The sequence below is a fragment of the Emys orbicularis genome, chromosome 8 (genome assembly GCF_028017835.1).
Source record: "Emys orbicularis isolate rEmyOrb1 chromosome 8, rEmyOrb1.hap1, whole genome shotgun sequence".
Taxonomy (NCBI): Eukaryota; Metazoa; Chordata; order Testudines; family Emydidae; genus Emys; species Emys orbicularis.
Genome location: NC_088690.1, coordinates 106,679,448 through 106,698,274, shown reverse-complemented (window position 1 = coordinate 106,698,274; position 18,827 = coordinate 106,679,448). Strand labels below are relative to the sequence as shown.

The 18,827-nt window shown below is 44.4% G+C and overlaps 1 protein-coding gene across 2 annotated transcripts in view; it reads left to right on the top strand.

Moving 5' to 3' along the window:
• TBC1D9B (TBC1 domain family member 9B) overlaps positions 1 to 18,827 on the top strand; it is a 43,579-nt gene that overhangs the window by 16,507 nt on the left and 8,245 nt on the right. The window contains exons 7-21 of one of the 2 annotated variants that reach the window (XM_065409220.1): positions 121 to 333; positions 1,631 to 1,792; positions 2,640 to 2,790; positions 3,299 to 3,513; positions 4,321 to 4,438; positions 5,417 to 5,702; positions 7,558 to 7,687; positions 9,675 to 9,773; positions 10,697 to 10,765; positions 11,604 to 11,844; positions 12,168 to 12,233; positions 12,660 to 12,731; positions 13,147 to 13,197; positions 15,746 to 15,799; positions 17,733 to 17,735. In XM_065409220.1, coding sequence (XP_065265292.1) covers positions 121 to 333; positions 1,631 to 1,792; positions 2,640 to 2,790; positions 3,299 to 3,513; positions 4,321 to 4,438; positions 5,417 to 5,702; positions 7,558 to 7,687; positions 9,675 to 9,773; positions 10,697 to 10,765; positions 11,604 to 11,844; positions 12,168 to 12,233; positions 12,660 to 12,731; positions 13,147 to 13,197; positions 15,746 to 15,799; positions 17,733 to 17,735 — 1,930 coding nt within the window. The remainder of the gene's footprint in view (positions 1 to 120; positions 334 to 1,630; positions 1,793 to 2,639; positions 2,791 to 3,298; positions 3,514 to 4,320; positions 4,439 to 5,416; positions 5,703 to 7,557; positions 7,688 to 9,674; positions 9,774 to 10,696; positions 10,766 to 11,603; positions 11,845 to 12,167; positions 12,234 to 12,659; positions 12,732 to 13,146; positions 13,198 to 15,745; positions 15,800 to 17,732; positions 17,736 to 18,827) is intronic. The other variant, XM_065409221.1, reaches the window with a different exon arrangement.

Genomic DNA, 18,827 nt, shown 5'->3' with positions numbered 1-18,827 from the left:
AGGTTATAAATGTTTTATAGCAAGTTAAATTTGGACATGCATCTCGGAGTCCCTTTTAATGATCAAATGGAAATGATGGAGTCCTGCTATATCCAAATTGCCTGTGACTGTCTTTTCCAGGTGGCAGTTGTTGAGAAAGCAGACAGCTCCAGTGTCTTGCCCCGCCCTCTCTCCATCAGCACCAAAAGTAAAATGACCTTCCTCTTCGCCAACCTGAAGGACCGAGATTTCCTGGTACAGAGAATCTCTGACTTCTTGCAGAGAACACCATCAAAGAAATCGGATGGCTCTGGCAGAAAGTGGAAGGGGAGCTTCAGTGACACTGGATGTGAGGTACTAGGGCACGGTTCTGGAGGGGGCTTTCCACCTTTCCAAAGAGACGTTTGTTGCATTGTCTACTCCAGCAAATGGCATCTTCCTATCAGACTCCTACTCTGAAAGCTGGAGGCTGACTAAGCTCAGACATTTCTTGGTCTTTATAATGAGGAACACTAGGAATAAGACCTATTTACATCAATTTCTCATTTGCGTCACCATTCTCTGCAGATTAGGGAAGTTACCCATTTCATTGGTTAGAGTTGAATTATAATTTCTCAAGATAAAGAAAGCTAGTTCCTGTGAGCCTGAGCATCACAGAGAAAATGGTGTTTATGCTGGGGGAGTGCTGTTGGCAAGGGGAAAGGAAGTAGGCAGCATCTATTGCTTTGAAAGGCAGGGGAAGAGAGAGAGAGGCTGAAATATTAGACTAGATTCTCTGGTCCACTGTGCCCTTCTGCACAGTCAATCAGTGTAAAGGGAGCAGAAACCTCCTCCTAAATCCCGTGCCGGGGATACCCTCAGCATGGGACAATCCCCAGGAAGTGTAAAGCTTCCCTTTCCACAACCCCTGGTGTGGGGGACATGTCAGGGTGAGCAGGGGAAGTGGCCAGAGCTAAATATGCTCTGGTAATCCCCAGCTGGGACAGTTTGGAGCTAGTGACTCCTATTTGTTACAGTCAGTGAGATCTGGACACAGCGGAGGATCAGAGGGGTAGCCGTGTTAGTCTGTATCCACAAAAACAACGAGGAGTCCGGTGGCACCTTAAAGACTAACCGATCTGTTAGTCTTTAAGGTGCCACCGGACTCCTCGTTGTTACAGCAGAGGATGTGGCCCAATAGGTCTCCTAAGGATGCATGAGACAATAAATCTTAATACGTTCATGGATTATGGGTGAAGATCTTAGAATAGTTCTTAAAGCTAAGTAATGGATAGCTCTGGGGACTTGTAATTAGATACAGAAGTTTCCACTTTTAGGTTAGTGGACAGAAGTGGCATTGCTACTGTTCGGTAGCCTGTTGGCCATCTCCATCTAAACTTTGTTGGCAGGTCTCCACATCACAGCTGGCACCTTTGTTAGTCTGGGTAGAAAGGGGAAATATACAATGGGCTTGGAGCCTGAGCTCCCTTTTACTCTAGGCAGAGGTCCTGCAAGGGCTGGGTTGAGGTGTATTGGTTGGGCAGCAGGGAGAAGTCAGCGTGTTTTGTAGAGAGGTCTTCAGTGTAGTATTTGACCACACAAAATGTGCTTGCAAAATAAACAGTAGAAGTTTATTATGCTTTTTTTCAGATTATATATTTTTGTTCTTCAGGAGTTTCCAGAGCTCTCTTCCATTAGTCCACCTGCAGTCAGTCCAACCTCTACTCTCAACAACCAGTTGGTCAGCTTCTGTACAGGGGAGGTGCCAACTGCCTCCCAGGGGCTACTCAAACTCTTCAGGAGAGACTCCGAGGAGCTCTTAGGACCCAAAGCGGTATGCAAGCTGCTTACATGTAATGTAAAACAACTATTGCAATGAGTTTGGTGTTAAAGTTAAGTGCTGACTAGAACAGGCAGGCACAGTGAAAGCTTCGTCGTTCTTCATTCTATACTCCAAAGCTCCATCAGTGCATCTCTCCACTGACCTGTGTCACCAGCTGCAGTTCCATTGATAGGCTCCCATACAGCTCTGGAAATGCATCTTAGCTGTAACCCAAGCACTATCTTGATTTTTCCAGTCGTGGGCTACTTGAGCGAAGACTGCCAATTGTGCTAAATTCTTGTGCTTTTGCGATATTGACAAGTACCCATTGAGTCAGTTTCGCTCTCACTTGAGATTTCCGAGAGCTTTAGCCTGGGTACGGGGACGTGGTAATTTTAACCATGTAGTAAGAGAATGCCCTGACTTGGTTACATTTGTGTTGTAGATGAGACATAAAATGTTGATTGAGGCCACCAAACTCATTTCACTTGTGATCTATTTAAAATCAGATCTTTGAGATGAAGGGTGATGTGTCATGACTGCAGTGCCATCCATCACATCCTCAACTAGCGCCTCTTTTTATTCAAGTAAAAGCTGTGTCAGTGTCACGTTTCAACCTACTTGCTTGCACATTTTGGCAGTGAATACTTAGAAACTTGATACAGATGATCAATTGTTCATAAATTATGTACATAGTGAATGTAGCACATCATAGAATAAGAAAGAAGGAACAGTTTAAATGTGGCACTGTATTTCCTTTGTCAAGTACAGGCTTGAGTAGAAACCTCCCATTCTATAGGTGAACTTGATGGAAATGCTTTAGTCCATCCAAATGGCACTGTTTGTTTTTCCCTCTTAGGCAAAGGAGAAGATGAAGGAAGAGTCGTGGAATATTCATTTCTTTGAGTATGGGCGAGGAATGTGTATGTATCGCACAGCCAAGACCCGCGAACTGGTACTAAAAGGGATCCCAGAGAATCTTCGTGGAGAGATGTGGCTCTTGTTCTCAGGTAAAAGGCTCTACTGTACACTCAAGACAGTTCCCAGGTAACGGGTAGCCCTTCTGCAGTTAACAAATATCAGGCCTTCTGCAAATTTCCGAGATTGGGAGAGTTAAATGTTCATATCTAAATGGATCACATTTATTTCTAAATTAATCATTTACTCCCAGGTGTACTCCATCTGCATGAAGCTTTAAAGAGACCCAATTTCTCTCACAATCTGTATGCAATATGCCAGCAGGTGCTTTCTGAAGAGATTATGATCTGTTGCCTGCTTGGGCTGCATGACAGTACAGTGACAGGCTATTCTAAATTCCCTCTTCTCCCAGGTGCTACATAGTCTTCTTTGTCAGGATTGTGACATTCAGAAGCTGGGGAATTATCTGATTTAACTGCAGATTTGTTTCTGAACCTTGAGATCTGCTTGTATTCATTTGAGTCTGTGTACTGTCCCCTATCTGCCCCTTCACTGAAACTTTGGGAACAAGGGAATGAAGCAGTGTCTTTGTCATTGTAGGGGCCTGGAATGAGATGGTGACGCTTCCTGGGTACTATGCAGAGCTGGTGGAAAAGTCAGTGGGGAAATACAGCCTTGCCACAGAGGAAATTGAGCGAGACCTGCACCGTTCCATGCCAGAGCACCCTGCCTTTCAGAATGAGTTGGGGATCGCTGCCCTTCGGAGGGTCCTGACAGCTTACGCATTCCGAAACCCCACAATCGGGTACTGTCAGGTAAGAGGGGAGTATAAATTAGCCACCCCACGCTTTGGACATAACTGAAAGCCAAACCCCCATTTTAAAGAAGTTTCATACTTGAATTTGGGATCCTCCTTGATGATGCCCTTGTACTCTAGCAATAAGGCAGGGGCTGCTGTGTTGTAAAACTGTAACTGTCCTTTGGATGTGATGTTAAATCAGTTTGTTCTGCCTATCTCTAGTGACTGTGAGCCACAGAATATTTTATTAGATTGGGGAGAGCCCCAGTGTCCTGGCTAACATTCCCTCGCTTAGTAAAAGCACCTTCTAGTTTCCTAAGTCGTGCATGAGAACTGGCTGAGATTATGAAGACAGCTGTTATTGAGCGTGCACAGCCTGCATCAAACTCATTAATTTGTAAACTGATATAGGATATCCAGAGTATGTAGAAACTGAATAGTTTTGTGTATCCTTTGGATATTTACAGCCTCCTTCACACTGCTCTATTAAAAACTGTCTCAGCATTTTCTGTATAAATACCATTTTCAAGGTTTTAGTAACCTGGTTAAATAATACTAATACTTTGCTCCATGGATCAAAGTGCTTTACAAGGATGCGTGGAGTTATCCCCATTTCACAGCTGCAGGAGCTGAGGCCTAGAGTGGTTAGCTGGAAACAGAACATAGATCTTCTGACTCCCAGTCCCCTACCTTATCCATAGGAGCATAGTATTTTAACCACATTTATCTCACATTTATAGTGTCCCATTACCTTCCTGAACATCCTCAGCTAATGTGGTATTTTCTTCTCCATGCACGTTTGTGTCACTCTACCTGCTCCCAGGCCATGAACATTGTGACATCGGTACTGTTGCTGTACTGCAATGAGGAAGAGGCTTTCTGGCTCCTAGTGGCCTTGTGTGAGCGGATGCTGCCAGATTACTACAATTCCAGGGTAGTGGGTGAGTCTGTCAAATTCATCATGGGGGCTGGCATTTCCTTCTACTATACAATCAGCAGAACTAAGGAAAGAAGGACAGTCGTATTTATTAACAGACCATTAAACACAGTGCATTTGAAAGAGTGTGGGACACTAGCCGATGAAAGCTTTGGCCTCATTAGTGATGTGTAAAGAATTTCCTGCAAATTCTAAATATCCAGTTATTCTCCCTGAGATAATTCAGTTCTTAACCCTTCAGGACCAGACAACTATTAATTGGAGGGAAGAGAGAGAAGAGAATCAGAAATGGGAGGGGGCTGGAGGGCTAGACTTACAGGGAAAGAGATTTAAAAGAGCTAAATGTGTACATGACTAGAGGGTGGGGAGGGCCATAACAGTCTACCAAGTATTTGAAGGGTATAAACACAAAGGAATGGTGGCAGGAGTTATTTAGGTTGGTACACGGGGGTATAAATAGGAATGATGGGATGAAATTAGAAAAAAAAATAGCCTATCAAATACTTCCTCATTGTGAGATCAGTTCAGTTTTAGAATAGTCTCCCAAGGGAAGTTGTGGAAGCCCCATTGCTTGGAACTTCTAAAATTAGACTGGATAAAGCACTAACGTATGTGCTGTAGGCGATTGTCCCACACAGTTCTTCAATTTTAATCTCTCTGCTTCTGTGACATTATTTTTAGAATAATAATAATTTACCCCACCGCTCTTTTGTCTGGTGGGATATACAGATCAATTAATGACTTGCTCACTCAGGCTCTACAGTAGCAGATCACATGATAGTCACATGTGTATGCAGAATTCTTCAGTTATATTAAAGAGGGAACCAGGAAATACATATGACCAAACCTTACTTGATTTCAGTTCTGTTGAAAACTGGTTGGTTTGTGACTAGAATCAATATTTATCCAACTAGCATAGATTTACATTACTTTGTGCTCAGTCCCGTGATACCAAATTGTCACTTCCCCCTTGTCTTTTCAGGTGCATTAGTGGACCAAGGCATTTTTGAGGAGCTCACGCGAGACTACCTTCCACAGCTGTCAGAGAAGATGCAGGAGCTGGGAGTGATTTCCACCATTTCTCTCTCCTGGTTCCTCACCCTCTTCCTCAGCGTCATGCCCTTTGAGAGTGCTGTGGTCATTGTTGACTGCTTCTTCTACGAGGGTATCAAGCTTATCTTGCAGGTGTCTCTGGCCATCCTGGATGCCAACATGGAGAAGCTGCTAAACTGCTGTGATGAAGGCGAAGCCATGACTGTCCTGGGCAGGTAGCCCTTATTACTCTTCTTTATAATTAAATGAATGGCAGTGGTACTCGCCCTTCCACTCTGGTGTAAAATCCTTAATATTTTTCATGCTCTCACAAGCTTCATTGCTTAGCAGTTCGAACTGTCTTTACTAGATGTCACTGTGTCTCAGTGGGTCACAGCTGAGGATGCCAAATTCAGGACAAACTGCTGAGAAATAAGGCAGACTCACCCCAAACTGCTGGTTATTCTAACATTAGATTATACCATTCCAGTAATAAAAGTAAACTTCTATCTCACCACACTGGTTAACAGGAAGTCAAAAATTCAGTCTCCTTAGGCATTCCAGCCCTTGTCTTCCCACCCAGACACTGTCTAATGAGTAGTTACTGAAAACCAATTTAACCAAATATGGGATTCATCTAATCCCAAGAAATCAGCCATTTAGCCAGGTCAATATATAACTCAGCTCTTTCAACCTAATAATCACACTGATGCCTTTATCAACTAAAACTAAAGGTTTAATAATAAAAGAGAAAAAGAAGAGAGTTGTTAATGTTAATTGATCATATACATACAAATAATTGCAAAGTCTTTATATCAGGTTTGTAGCAGTGATGGAATAGACTGCTGGCTTGTAAAATCTCTCTGATAACTTCCAAAAGATTGGAAGGTCTTCAGTCCATAGTTCAAAATGCTCCTTTTAGTTGTAAATCCACAATCCAGAGAATCAAGGCAGGAAGGAGGCAAAATGGAGATAGCTCAGGGGTCTTTTATATCCTTTGCCATGTGCCTGGAAATTTACTATCTCTGTTTGTGGAAAGTTACTGGCCTAAGATGGAGTCCAGGATCACATGAGCATATCATATGTCCTTACATGGCTTGATGACTCTCAGGGGGTAGCCATTGCCTGTATTCTTGCTGAGGTGTCCACCGAAAGAGCTACCTGGACAGAGTGAGTTTCTTCTATGGCCCATTGGGAGAGCTACATGTTCTTGATGGGCCATCAATACATAGCTGTTTGGCCTTAATGTAAGTTTTACCTGGTGGCTGTTACCCAGGAGTACAACACATATGTATGATGCCAGTACATAGCCAATATTCATAACTTCAGATACAAAAATGATACGTGCATGTAAACAAGATAATCCTACTTAGCAAATCATAACTTTCCATCAACACCTTACATGACATACTTTGTACAAGATTTGTTGCAGTTGTATAACAGTGGCAATATCAATTATATAAATAGTCATATTCAGTCATACAGCATCACACTACAAAGAAAGACCCATTCTGTCCTACCCTCAGGAATCCAAAAGCATTCAGTTGACTTTCTTCTACTGCATCCAAAAAATGGGGTCTCACGATAGAAAGCTAAAGTCTGAAGAGTTCCATCATATTTCCCAAAGCCCATCCTGTCTTGATGCATCCCTGCTGTCTAGCTTGAAGGATTGCTGCTACAAATCTAGGGAGAATTCTGATTCACTGTCAGTAACAGCTTCTAATGGAAGGAGCCTCCTAAAACCTGGTGAGGCAAATCTTCCTGTAGTGTAGCAAATGTAAGAAGGCTTCCTGTAGCAAAGTGAAATGTTAATCAATTCCAAATATGCCACCACCTGCACCTTATTTTTCTGAAACCTCATTTAAAAACAAGTGCTCTGAAGAATGAAATGAAAACTGATTGTACTAGAGTGAAAGAGACATCAATGGAGCTAGGCAGGCTAGCTGGGAAGAAATAAATTATTCCAGCCAATGAGATTGACTGTCCAAAGGAAGTGGAAATAGTATGTTTAAGATCTTACTTGCTTTTTTGTTAATTCTTGAGATTGTATTAACCCAGAGCTCTGCCTTTGTTCTTTGTTTATCCCCACAGGTACCTGGACAATGTAATTAATCGACAAAGTATTTCCCCACCTATTCCACACCTGCATGCCTTACTCACAAGTGGAGATGAGCCACCGCTTGAAATTGACATCTTTGAACTCATCAAAACATCTTATGAGGTCAGAGGCAAGCTTAATATTTACTTGAGGGATCTTTGCCGCTTAAGGCCCAGTCCTGCATTCCTTGTGCAGCCAAGACTCATTGGCTTCACTAGGGGCTTGTCTACACTTACCGGAGGATTGACGCTGTGGCGATCGATGCATTGGCGGTCGATTTAGCGGGTCTAGTGAAGACCCACTAAATCAACCACAGATTGCACTCCCGTTGACTCCTGTACTCCACTGGATCGAGAAGAGTAGGGGGAGTCGACGGGAGACACTCTCCTGTCGACATCACGTAGTGTGGACCCTGCAGTAAGTAGATCTAAGCTACGTTGTTTTGAGTTATGCTAGTCACAACTCAAATTGTCTAGCTTAGATCGAATTTCCCCTATGGTGTAGACCAGTGGTCCCCAACCTTTTCAATGTGGCGGGCTCCTGACGACTAGCCGCCGAAGAGCACGGCCGCTGGACAAGCAGCTGCTGAAATGCCGCCGAGAAGCGGCAACGCGAAGAAGCGTCACCGCCGAAATGCCGCCGAGAAGCGGCAACGCGAAGAAGCGTCGCCGCCGAAATGCCGCCGAGAAGCGGCAACGCGAAGAAGCGTCGCCGCTGAGAAGCAGCGGCATTTCGGCGGCGACACTTCTTGACGTTGCCGCTTCTCGGAGGTTGCTTGTTCGGCGGTCGCGTTCCTCGGCGGCAGGGTGCTCCCTGGTCAGTAGGCGGGCCCCATGGCGCCCGCGGGCACCACATTGGGGACCACTGGTGTAGACAAAGCCTAGGAATATGGATTATGCAAGGAATGCAGGATTGGGCCAGTAGTCTTTATGTTAAATATGAGGGGACTTCAACTCTGTTGTTCTTCTTTTCAGATTCCATTAAATCTCACCAACCATGCTAACTAAAATTGAAAATTGATTCTCAGTGCCTGCTAAAGCTAATAGGTCAGAGATTCCCTCCACTCTATGGAGAAAAGCTTTAGACTGTTATTTTGCATATGGGGTTAGCCAATGCCAGGGAATTGTGGAGGTAACTTAATTACTGAACATTGGAATAAAAAGGAATATTTTGGGGATAAACTTTTGGAGAGTTGAGTAATGTATCTGCACCAAACTCATAGTGCCAGGTTTGGCATGCCCATGAATCCCATTCTGCGGTGTCTGTGTTGTGATGATAGCTGGATGACCTGAAGTCTCCTAACCTGGGAGTGGTGGCAGCAGCAGCCATGAATCCAATAGGCCATATTACAGAAATAGCGGGAGTTCTCCCTGGTTCCCAACTACACTTTTCCAGAAGTAACTCTTCATGGATGATGACAACATTATGTATGTGCATGGGAGAAAATAGCTTATTTTTATGTTTAATTACCAGGACAGTCATCAGTGCACACTTGACACGTCCTCTCTCTCAATGCAATTAGAAAAATTGGGAAAAGACCTAGTTTTTCAGGTGGATTTCTTTTCTCTGATGCTCTCTTCCTCTCTGTCTTCTGTCATGTCCTTTTCCTCTCCATTCAGCTCACCCTTATGCTGTTCTTCCCATGCACCTTACGTTGCTTTCTAGTCTCGGTTTCTCATTAACTTGTGCCTGTTTGTCTCCTCCTCAAGGAAATCCTGTTTCTGTCTTTGCACTCTCTTCCTTCAAAGCACTACTCTTTCTGACTGTTCATTCCTTCTTTTTCCCTCCTTGTTAAAGCAGCATCATCCAAATCATTTTACTTGTCTGATTAGTGCTGTTGAGAAAAAGCCCAGCCTCCTTACAGGTACATCACTCAATTTGAACATGGATTCCTAATGAGTGCTAGCACATCTCATCACATGTTCTTATACTTCCCACCCACCATTAACAAAAGAGTCTTAGCAGACCATCTCTATTGACAAAAAGGCATTTTTTCCCTTTCAGGTCACTTCTAAGGTGATTCCTGATTTGCTGAACAATGTCACTGAATGTGAGACTTGTCTCATAGATAGATGGGGGTAAACCGATGTGCTTTTCTTCCTTACTATAGAAATTCAGCAACTTGAGGGCAGATGACATTGAACAGATGCGCTTTAAGCAAAGATTGAAGGTGATCCAATCCCTGGAGGACACAGCCAAGAGGAGCGTGGTATGTAACACCCAGATTAAATAAGCTACCAGTTGGCATGTTAATGCAGCACATTTTGCTTTGAGTCCTCTGAAAATCTCTGTAGCAAACCCAGAATGTGGTGACTAAAGGGATGATGGTTAATGTGGAAAATGTATCTGCTGACTTGAACAACTTCCATTTAGCTCTCATTGATCTAGTCTAACAAGTTGGGTTGAAGAGCAGAGGAAACAGTTGAAGTGCTAAGACATGATCCTGGTAGAATTATAGGCAAATCATTGCCAGTATGAACCACAACAGGCCTTGTAACACTTTCCACTGGTTAGAGCTGCCTGTATTTGTTACTTTTCATCTTGGTTCTTTGAGGGTTGCAAGATGGCAGATACTGATGTCCTTCCCACCCAGAGTGTGTGCTATGATGTTGGGAACCCACAGAGGACTGGGGCAGAGGAGGAGCATCTGCATCTTACTGCCACTTTACTCTTCTATTTGTGCCAGTTGTGAAACCTGTTCCCTTTGCCCCTCTCACTGTAGCACCCGCTATAGATGCCTGACAATAGGTGCATTGGAAAGCCACAAAGTGAAACAAAGGCAAAGAGGTGATATGTTACTTGTTCTCACTTCCAATTACAGTGCAGTCAGAGCAGAAAACACATTTAACACTTTGAGCAGCTTTTTATTGTTTACCCTCCTTGTTCAAGGCAGGTACAGCTGTTCTCTGTGTCAGCAGTTGCTGGCATCTTCCTGTCCTAGCAACTCAGAAATGTGGGACTGTTTTCCTTCAGTTCAAAATCACTATAACACTCCTTCCTCCCTTATAACTTAGTCAAGTCTCTTGGCCTTTTTCATGGTATATAAAATATTGTTTCGTATAGTAAGTGAATACATTTTACAGTTTAGGAGTAATAAATAAATGTTCATTCTGTTTCTCTTCCTTACTTTAGGTCCGAGCTATATCTGGTGACATTGGTTTTTCTATGGAAGAACTAGAAGAGCTTTATATGGTGTTCAAGGTAGGAACCTGGCATGGGGAAGAATGTGTCCTAGTCACTCTGCCTCTGATATACAGAAAGATATTCAAGATTGAGTGGATGGGCAAGTAATAGCATTGTGTTTCTATCCAGAATCTGATCTGTCAGAAGCAGAAGTGGGGCTCTGGGGTACATGGTGCCAGTGAGACTGGCTCTAGTATGTCTGATTATTTTTTTACAAAGATGATGGAAAACTGTTCACAGCATTTAAATGATATTCCACAGAGAGAGATGCTGGCAATGTTGGAAAGGAATGTTTAGTGGCTAGAGTAGGGGACTGGGATTCAGACGTCCTTGGTTTTATTCTTAGCTCTGCCACTGACTTGCTCTGTAATCTTGGGCAAGTCACTTAACCCTTCTGTGCCTCAGTTTGCCCATATGTAAAAATGGGGTGATAGTTCCCTACCTCATGAGAGTAATAAGACTCAATGTTTGTGATGCCTTGAAATACTCAGTTGCAAGATGTAGACTTAGCAAAGTAAGATGACTTATTCATAAAACTTTAATTCTCACTCTGTGACAAGTCTTGTGTACTCAAATCTCTGCCTGAGTCTTCATCCAAATCTGATAGTGCCTTTTGTTTTCCTTGAAATCAGTCTTTTTCTAGTTTGATCAGATCCTCTTCTTTCATGTCTCAGAGTTCAGCCATGATCACACATGACCTTCGGAGTAAATAAGGGGAGGAGAAAAATAGATGTATGAGCAAAAGTCTCTTCTCTGGCTACGCAGTGTCTTTGTCCATGAGGTATAATTGAGTCTCTAAGCATGAAGGTTTGTGTAACTATTAGTGGTTTGACCTATTAACTCTTTCCCCTCAAAGGCAAAACACCTGACAAGCTGTTATTGGGGGAGCAGCCACACTGCAGCCGCCCACCGAGATCAGAGCTTGCCCTACCTGGAGCAGTATCGCATTGACCTGGAGCAGTTCAGAGAGCTGTTTGACAGTCTAACCCTCTGGTCCTGTGGCCTCCACACACCTGTGCTGGCAGGGCGAATGTTCCGGCTTCTAGATGAGAACAGGGACTCTCTCATTAACTTCAAGGAGTTTGTTACAGGGATGAGTAAGTGTCTTTTCTAGAGATGCTGTGGAATGTTTTAGCAAAGTTTTCCACTGTTCCAAGCACATAACCATAGAGAGACAATGGAATTCATCCAGGAGGGAGGACGATGTCATTACAGAATGAGAAATGCCTTCTTGCTAAACAAGTTAGACTTTGCGCAGGATGCAGCAGCACAGATTTCTTTCTGTACAGGAGCTGTAGTTGCAGATCTTTTCAGCTTCCCCTTGCTTGTATGGGAACTCTAGTGGTCTGTTTGATGGATCCTGTCAGCTATCAGTGACTCTTAACACTAAGGGCTATTTATCTCATCCTTTCCTGCACAGGTGGGATGTACCATGGTGACCTGACTGAGAAGCTTAAACTACTTTACAAATTGCACCTGCCTCCGGGTGAGTGATCTCTTCTCCCGCCTCCTCTCAGACACCCAATGGTAGCTATCACACTGGCTGAGGAGGATCCTTATGTGTTTTGCTAGATATTTCAATAAAGCTTTTTTTTGTATTCCCACTACTGAGGGGAATGAGTGGATATCCTACCTCAGTGGTTCTCAAACTGATCTATGAAGAATTTGCAGATGATCTGCAGAAAGCTGGTTACATAGCCAGCCTCATGTCCAGCTACTAAATTGCATTGAAGGACAGCTAAATATTTTAAACAAAATTTAAAAAATATTGATATATCTGAATTATCAATGTAAGTAATTGCTGTAGTTTCCACAGGGATGTTACATGATGGCAGATGGGAGGGGGAGGTGCCTCAGTAACCTGATCATCTTCTCTTGTTCTCTCTCTCTCTGCCTTTCTCTGCATGTACAGCTCTGATCTCAGAAGAGGCTGAGTCTGCTCTGGAAGCCACAAGTTATTTCACAGAGGACATCTCGACAGAAGGTAACATATCACCTGCTCTAACCTAAGAGATGCAGGCAGCAAGTGTTGCACAAGTCTGTGCTGTTTGAATGGTGACCCTCCAAAGCAGGGTTGATCAGTAGAAGTGTTTTAGGGTTGCTTCTCATTGTTGCATGGGGGAGATGAGTCAGTTGATGTGCTGTTTAATCTCTGCTTTTCTAGAAGCGAAGTCAGCATGCTGTGAAACACTCTCACAGAGGCTGCTGAGTAGGAACGTTAATGATGCTGTCTGCTTTTACCAGCCCGTCTTTCCTGTTTCCAAGTTCAGGGAGTCTCACTGTGTCTCTCTTTTTTTTGTTTTTTTCCCCCTCCTTTATGTGTGTCTCTGTGTCTGGCCCACTCTCTCTGTTTTCCCTGGGATTTACCCTGCCCTCAAACCCTCTCTCTGCTGCTCCAGTATCTCCTTTTGTCTCCGAGCTGGATTTCTTCTTGCACTGTGAGTCTCAAGGTTAGTCTCTAGGGTGTGTGCACACACTGAGCTCTTTGTTGTTATGCTAAAATAATCTGCCAGCACTGAAGCGCCATTTAAAATACCATGAAATTATTTTATTGCTGCTTTCCACTGGCACTCCCTCTATACATCCCTAGCACTTTGTTTGTTGGCCTCATGTGCGTTTTAGATGCCTTTCAGTACCTGTGTTTATTCTGTCTACTGGGTTACATCTCTGTTATAACCAAAGGTGACTAATTTTAATTAGAGGCTTTGGCCTTGAGAAAAAGTTTGACCTATAGTTCCTCCAGTGGGATTTGGTAATGGCTATTCCCAGACATTGAAAAATTTACTTGACACCTACTAGGCTGAGAACTAAGTCTACTAGCCAATGTAAAGATAGCAGTGCCATCACCAGGGCTTCTCCGGAGCCTGGCAGCTTAAAGGAAAGATTTGCTTACTATTTAATGTGTACTATAGCATTGTCAATCAACTGTCTATTTAATACGCTTCTTAAAATTAACTCACTACTATGGCTGATCAAATAGCAGAATAAAAGGATTAAGTATATTATTTGATAAATTTCACTAATATATATTGAATAATATATTAGCCAAATAAGTTGTGACCCTCTAAAGAGCTGGTTGAATAACAGTGTCAAATAAATTACTCAAATAACATTGGTGACATTTGAATAATATATTTATCTAATAATGTTCCATCATCTTTATGTATTTAATTTCTCTTGCTTTTGTTGTATCTTCTTTCTTTCCGGGGCTCATTCCATTTTTTCTTTCCTATAATAGATCATGGGGCTTAGTTAACTTCTATGTCTATTTCATCTCATCCTTATCTCTCTCTCTCTCCTTTCTCCATATTGTGCTCTTTTCTTACCTATCCCTTTGTACCATATTTCTCTTTGCCCACTTATCCCATCAATCTCTCCTCCCTCTTTCCTTTCCTGCCCCTGCTCACTCCTATTCATTCACAGGCTGTGTATATGCTAACACTTTTCTTCAAACTTCTACCATTGCTAATGTCAAGCTGTCCTGTGGTGGCTCAAGCACATGAATAACAACCTCAGGGCAGACTGTTAAGAAGCAGGGCACAAATCCCAAATTGGTTGTGAGTTCTGCACTTAGATTTCACTAACCTATTATCAAGTGTGAACTCCTCAAGCACTATACAGCCTTAACCTGGAGTCACAGACAGTCCCCTTGGGTAATCTGATCTATCTTGCCACCCAGGTAAGCTCACCTTTGTGAAAGGTGGTCCCTTACACCAAGTACTACAGCAATATTCAGGTTATTCCCAGTCCCAAAGGACCAGTCAGTTACCCCAGGTCAATTGCACCTAAGATCTCACACCAAAGACAGCACTTGTAGCCAATCCTATAATAAATCATCTAAGGATTTATTAACTAGGAAAAGGAAACGAGAGTTATTTACAAGCAGGTAAACGTTCACACGAATGAGTTCCACTGTTTCAAAAGGTAATTGAAGCTTCTATAATATGCAAGTTCTATATGTCCCTTAGGGCTAACCCAGGCCAAGCACTGGGGATCTTTTGCTTATGCTTACTAGTACTTGCTCCCTCAGAGTCTAAGCAGCATAAAAGATACAGTTGCTCCTTGTTATCGCCTTTTATTGCTTCCCCCCTTCTGCTTCAAGTTGCAAGTTCAGCTGTTGGGAGGAATTCAGTTGCATGTCTCCTCTTCAGCTGGGGATGAGGAGAGTAATCAACAGTTTTTTATCCTCTGATGTTCCACAGTGGTTTGTCTAGTGTTTATGGACCTTCTTTTGTTGGACAGGAGATAACACCTCCTTGTGGCAAGCTAGTATTTCACACTTGGTAATGCTTCTCTCCTGACTGGTGATTTACAGTTGCATATGTATTATCTTATGACATGGGATACAGATATTATAAGTGAGATTAATGCATGCAGCAGTTTACAAGCATTCCATAAAGTCTAAGCACATTTTTAGAATTAAGGCCTATTTTAACAATACTAACACATGGGTGAGCCAGACTGGTTCCAGTTATGTATTTGTCAGTGTTCAGTTGAAACCTTAGGGACCTTGGCATGAACTGACACCTAGTCTGCCAGTGTCACATGTACCACCTGTTGAGCTGCAGCAGTGGAAAAAATTAAGAAAACTGCTATTTTAGACAATGCCATAAGGCTTGGAAATTTTAGGAGACACCTCACACAACCCAAGGACTTGACTTTCCAAATATGAGTAACAAGTAACCTTTGGAACCACCGGGCTTATGAACTTTTTAAAATGTAAACTCACATTCTGCAAACTTAATACTCACCTGGAAAAGCTTCCTACTTATTGTGTGCAAGTTGATTTTTTCAAGTTGTGGCTCTTTCAGTCCTGCTGTAGGGGAATGGTGTAGGAAAGCTAGCCCTAATTTTATTAAAAATACTCAGTCTGAGTACCATACTGGACATGTAAGTTGTCTTGTATGTACAACATGTAAGTTGTCTTGTATTCATTGCACACTGTGCAGTAAATAGGATATTCGCTGAGTCACTTTTCTAATATCAATGTTTGTTTAGAAGCAGCTACTCAGGAAGACAGAGGAGGGAGAAATGAGGATTCCAAAGAAAAAGGTAACTAACTATTCCCTAATATGGACAAGTAGTAGCCTCCCTGGCATTTCCCAGTTTTGTCATTCATGTAATGTCAAGTTTTTTAACTCCTACCCCTTTACCCTAGCATAGGAAACCTCTCAAGGCTTCGCTCATGGAAAGAGGCACAATGTAATGTGGTCAAGGGAATTTTTATGCCTTGCTGATTCTGGTATTGTAACAGCCTCCCTGAAAGGGTCTTGATGTGCTAGGGAGGCCTTAACTCACCAGCCATGAACTGCAGAACTGCAAAATTTACAGAAGAGCAGAGTTTATTTCATAACTGCCAAGCTGATTGCAGCAGTGTTAGTTTTGCTCCTCTACATCACATCAGAAAAACTGTCTAAAAGCAGAGTGCCCTTCCCTGTAGGTCTCATCTCCCGAGTCCTGTCAGTGAAACCCTCTAAAACAGTATTCTTGCCAGCATAGAATCATGGAAATGTAGGGCTGGAAGGGACGTCAAGAGGTCACCTAGATCAGCCCCTTTGCACTGAGGCAGGACCAAGTAAATCTAGACAATGCCTGACACGTGTGTGTCCAACCTGTTCTTAAAAACTTCAGTGATTCTACAACCTCCAGTGCTTAACTACCCTTATAATTGGAATATTTTTCCTAACTTCTAACCTAAATCTCCCTTGCTGCGGATTAAGCTGATTACTTTTTGTCCATCCTTCAATGAACATGGAGAATAATTGGTCAATGTTTTTTAGGCCTTAACATATTTGAAAACGGTTATCAGGGCCCCACTCAGTCTTCTTTTTGCAAACGCCCAGTTTTTTTAACCTTTCCTCATAAATCAGGTTTTCTAAACTTTTTATCGTTTGTCCTCTCTCCAGTTTGTCCACATCTTTCTCAAAGTGTGGCACCCAGAATTGGACACGGTATTCCAGCTGAGGCTACCAGGGCCAAGTAGAGCGGGACAGTTATCTCCTGTCTTACATATGACACTCCTGTTGCCCGCAAGAATGGTGTCCACCTTTTCAACAGCTGCTTCACATTATTTACTCTCATTCAATTTGCAATCCACTATAACCACCAGATGCTTTTCAGCAGGACTATCACCTACTCAGTTATTCCCCATTTCGTATTTGGACGCTTTATTTTTCCTTGCTAAGTGTAGTACTTTGCACTTGGCTGTTTTAAATTTCATCTTGTTGATTTTGGACCAATTCTCCAATTTGTCAAGGTTGTTTTGAATTGTAATCCTATCCTGTAAAGTGTTTGCAAGCTTGGTGTCATAAGCAAATTTGATAAGCGTACGCTCCACTCCATTATCCAAGACATTCATGAAAATATTGAATAGTACTGGACCCACCTGTGGGACTGAACTAGATATGTCTTGCCAGTTTGACAGGAAACCATTGATAACTACTATTTGAGTACAGTATTACAACCAGTTGTGCCCCCACCTTATAGTAATTTCATCTAGACTGCATTTCCTTAGTTTGCTTATGAGAATGTCATGTGGAATAGTGTCAAAAGCCTTACTAAAATCAAGGTATATCATGTCTGCTGCTTCTCCCCCATCCACTAGGTCAGTAACCTTGTCAGAGAAGGAAACTAGGTTCTTCTTCGAGTGCTTGCTCATATCCATTCCAGTCAGGTGTGCGCGCGCCGCGTGCACGATCGTCGGAAAACTTTTACCCTAGCAACACCCGGTGGGTCGGCTGTGGAGCCCCCTGGAGTGGCGCCCTCATGGCGCCGGATATATACCGCAGCCGACCCAGCGCCCCCTCAGTTCCTTCTTACCGCCCCTGACGGTCGTTGGAACTACGGAGCACAGCTTAGCTGGTCTCCACACTCCCTAGCGTCTAGCTTATTTCTGTAGATAGTTTAGATAGTTGTATAGTAGTTAGAGTCTTTAGATAGTTGTTATTTAGCTGGTAGCTGTTATAAATTGTGAGCGGGGGTTAAGGGGGTTGTTCTCCCCCCTTTTTTTCCCCCCGGAGCATACCGGGCTCATGCCCAAGGCTCCTGGCTTTAAGCCGTGCGCGTCCTGCGCGAAGCCGATGCCAACAAGTGACCCGCACGCCTCCTGCTTGAAGTGCCTCGGGGAAGCCCATCACGCAGATAAGTGCCCAATCTGCAAGGCCTTCAAGCCTCGAACGAGGAAGGAGCGGGACTTTCGGCTTCGGCAGCTCCTCATGGAGGCGGCGCTCAGCCCGGATCCTCCCTCGGCGCGCCCGACCCCGGCACCGAGCGCGTCGGTGCGCAGCGCCCCAGCGGCTCCGACCGGCGCCGCGGACAAGTCCTCCCGGCACCGGCAGACTTCGGCACCGCGCCCACCTCAGGGGACTCGGCGCCGATCCCTCTCTCCAGGCCATAAGAAGGCCCGCAAGGCTCAGGACACTGCTGCCCTGAAGACGCCGGCTCCCCCTGTGCCGGGGGTAGAGCCGCGTCCGCCTTTGGACCGCCAAAAGCAGGCGGCCACACCGTCGACTCCGGCACCGAGGCCGTTGAGTCCGGTACGGACTGCTTCCCCACCTAGGCTGGTGGTGGAACCTTGTCTCCCCTCGACTCCGGAGACGTTTAATACCGCGAGGGACCTGATCGCACTCACGGAGCCGGCACCGTCGCAGCTCCCGGCACCGGTGGCTCCGCGCATTGTGCAGTCGAGAGGCAAGCCTGCACTGGTGCGCCCACCGTCTCCAACCGTGGACTCTCGGCACCGCTCCAGGTCTCGGAGCAGGTCCCGACGCCGCTCGGAGTCCCGGCGCCGACTATCACCTCGGCGCCGGTCGTACTCGCGGTCGAGGTCCTCTTCGCGGCGCCGCTCCACATCTCGGCACCGTCGCGACCGCCGGCACCGATCGGACTCGAGGCGCACCTCCCGGTACCGGTATGAGCGCCGATCGAGGGACCGCTCCCGGCACCGGGTGTCGTCGCGATCGTCGTCCCGCTCCAGATCCGGATCGCGGCACCGGCGGGGCTACCGGCACCGATCCCGATCCAGGCACCATTCTCCGGCACGCTGGGACAGATCGTCCTACGACCGGCACCGACCGGCACC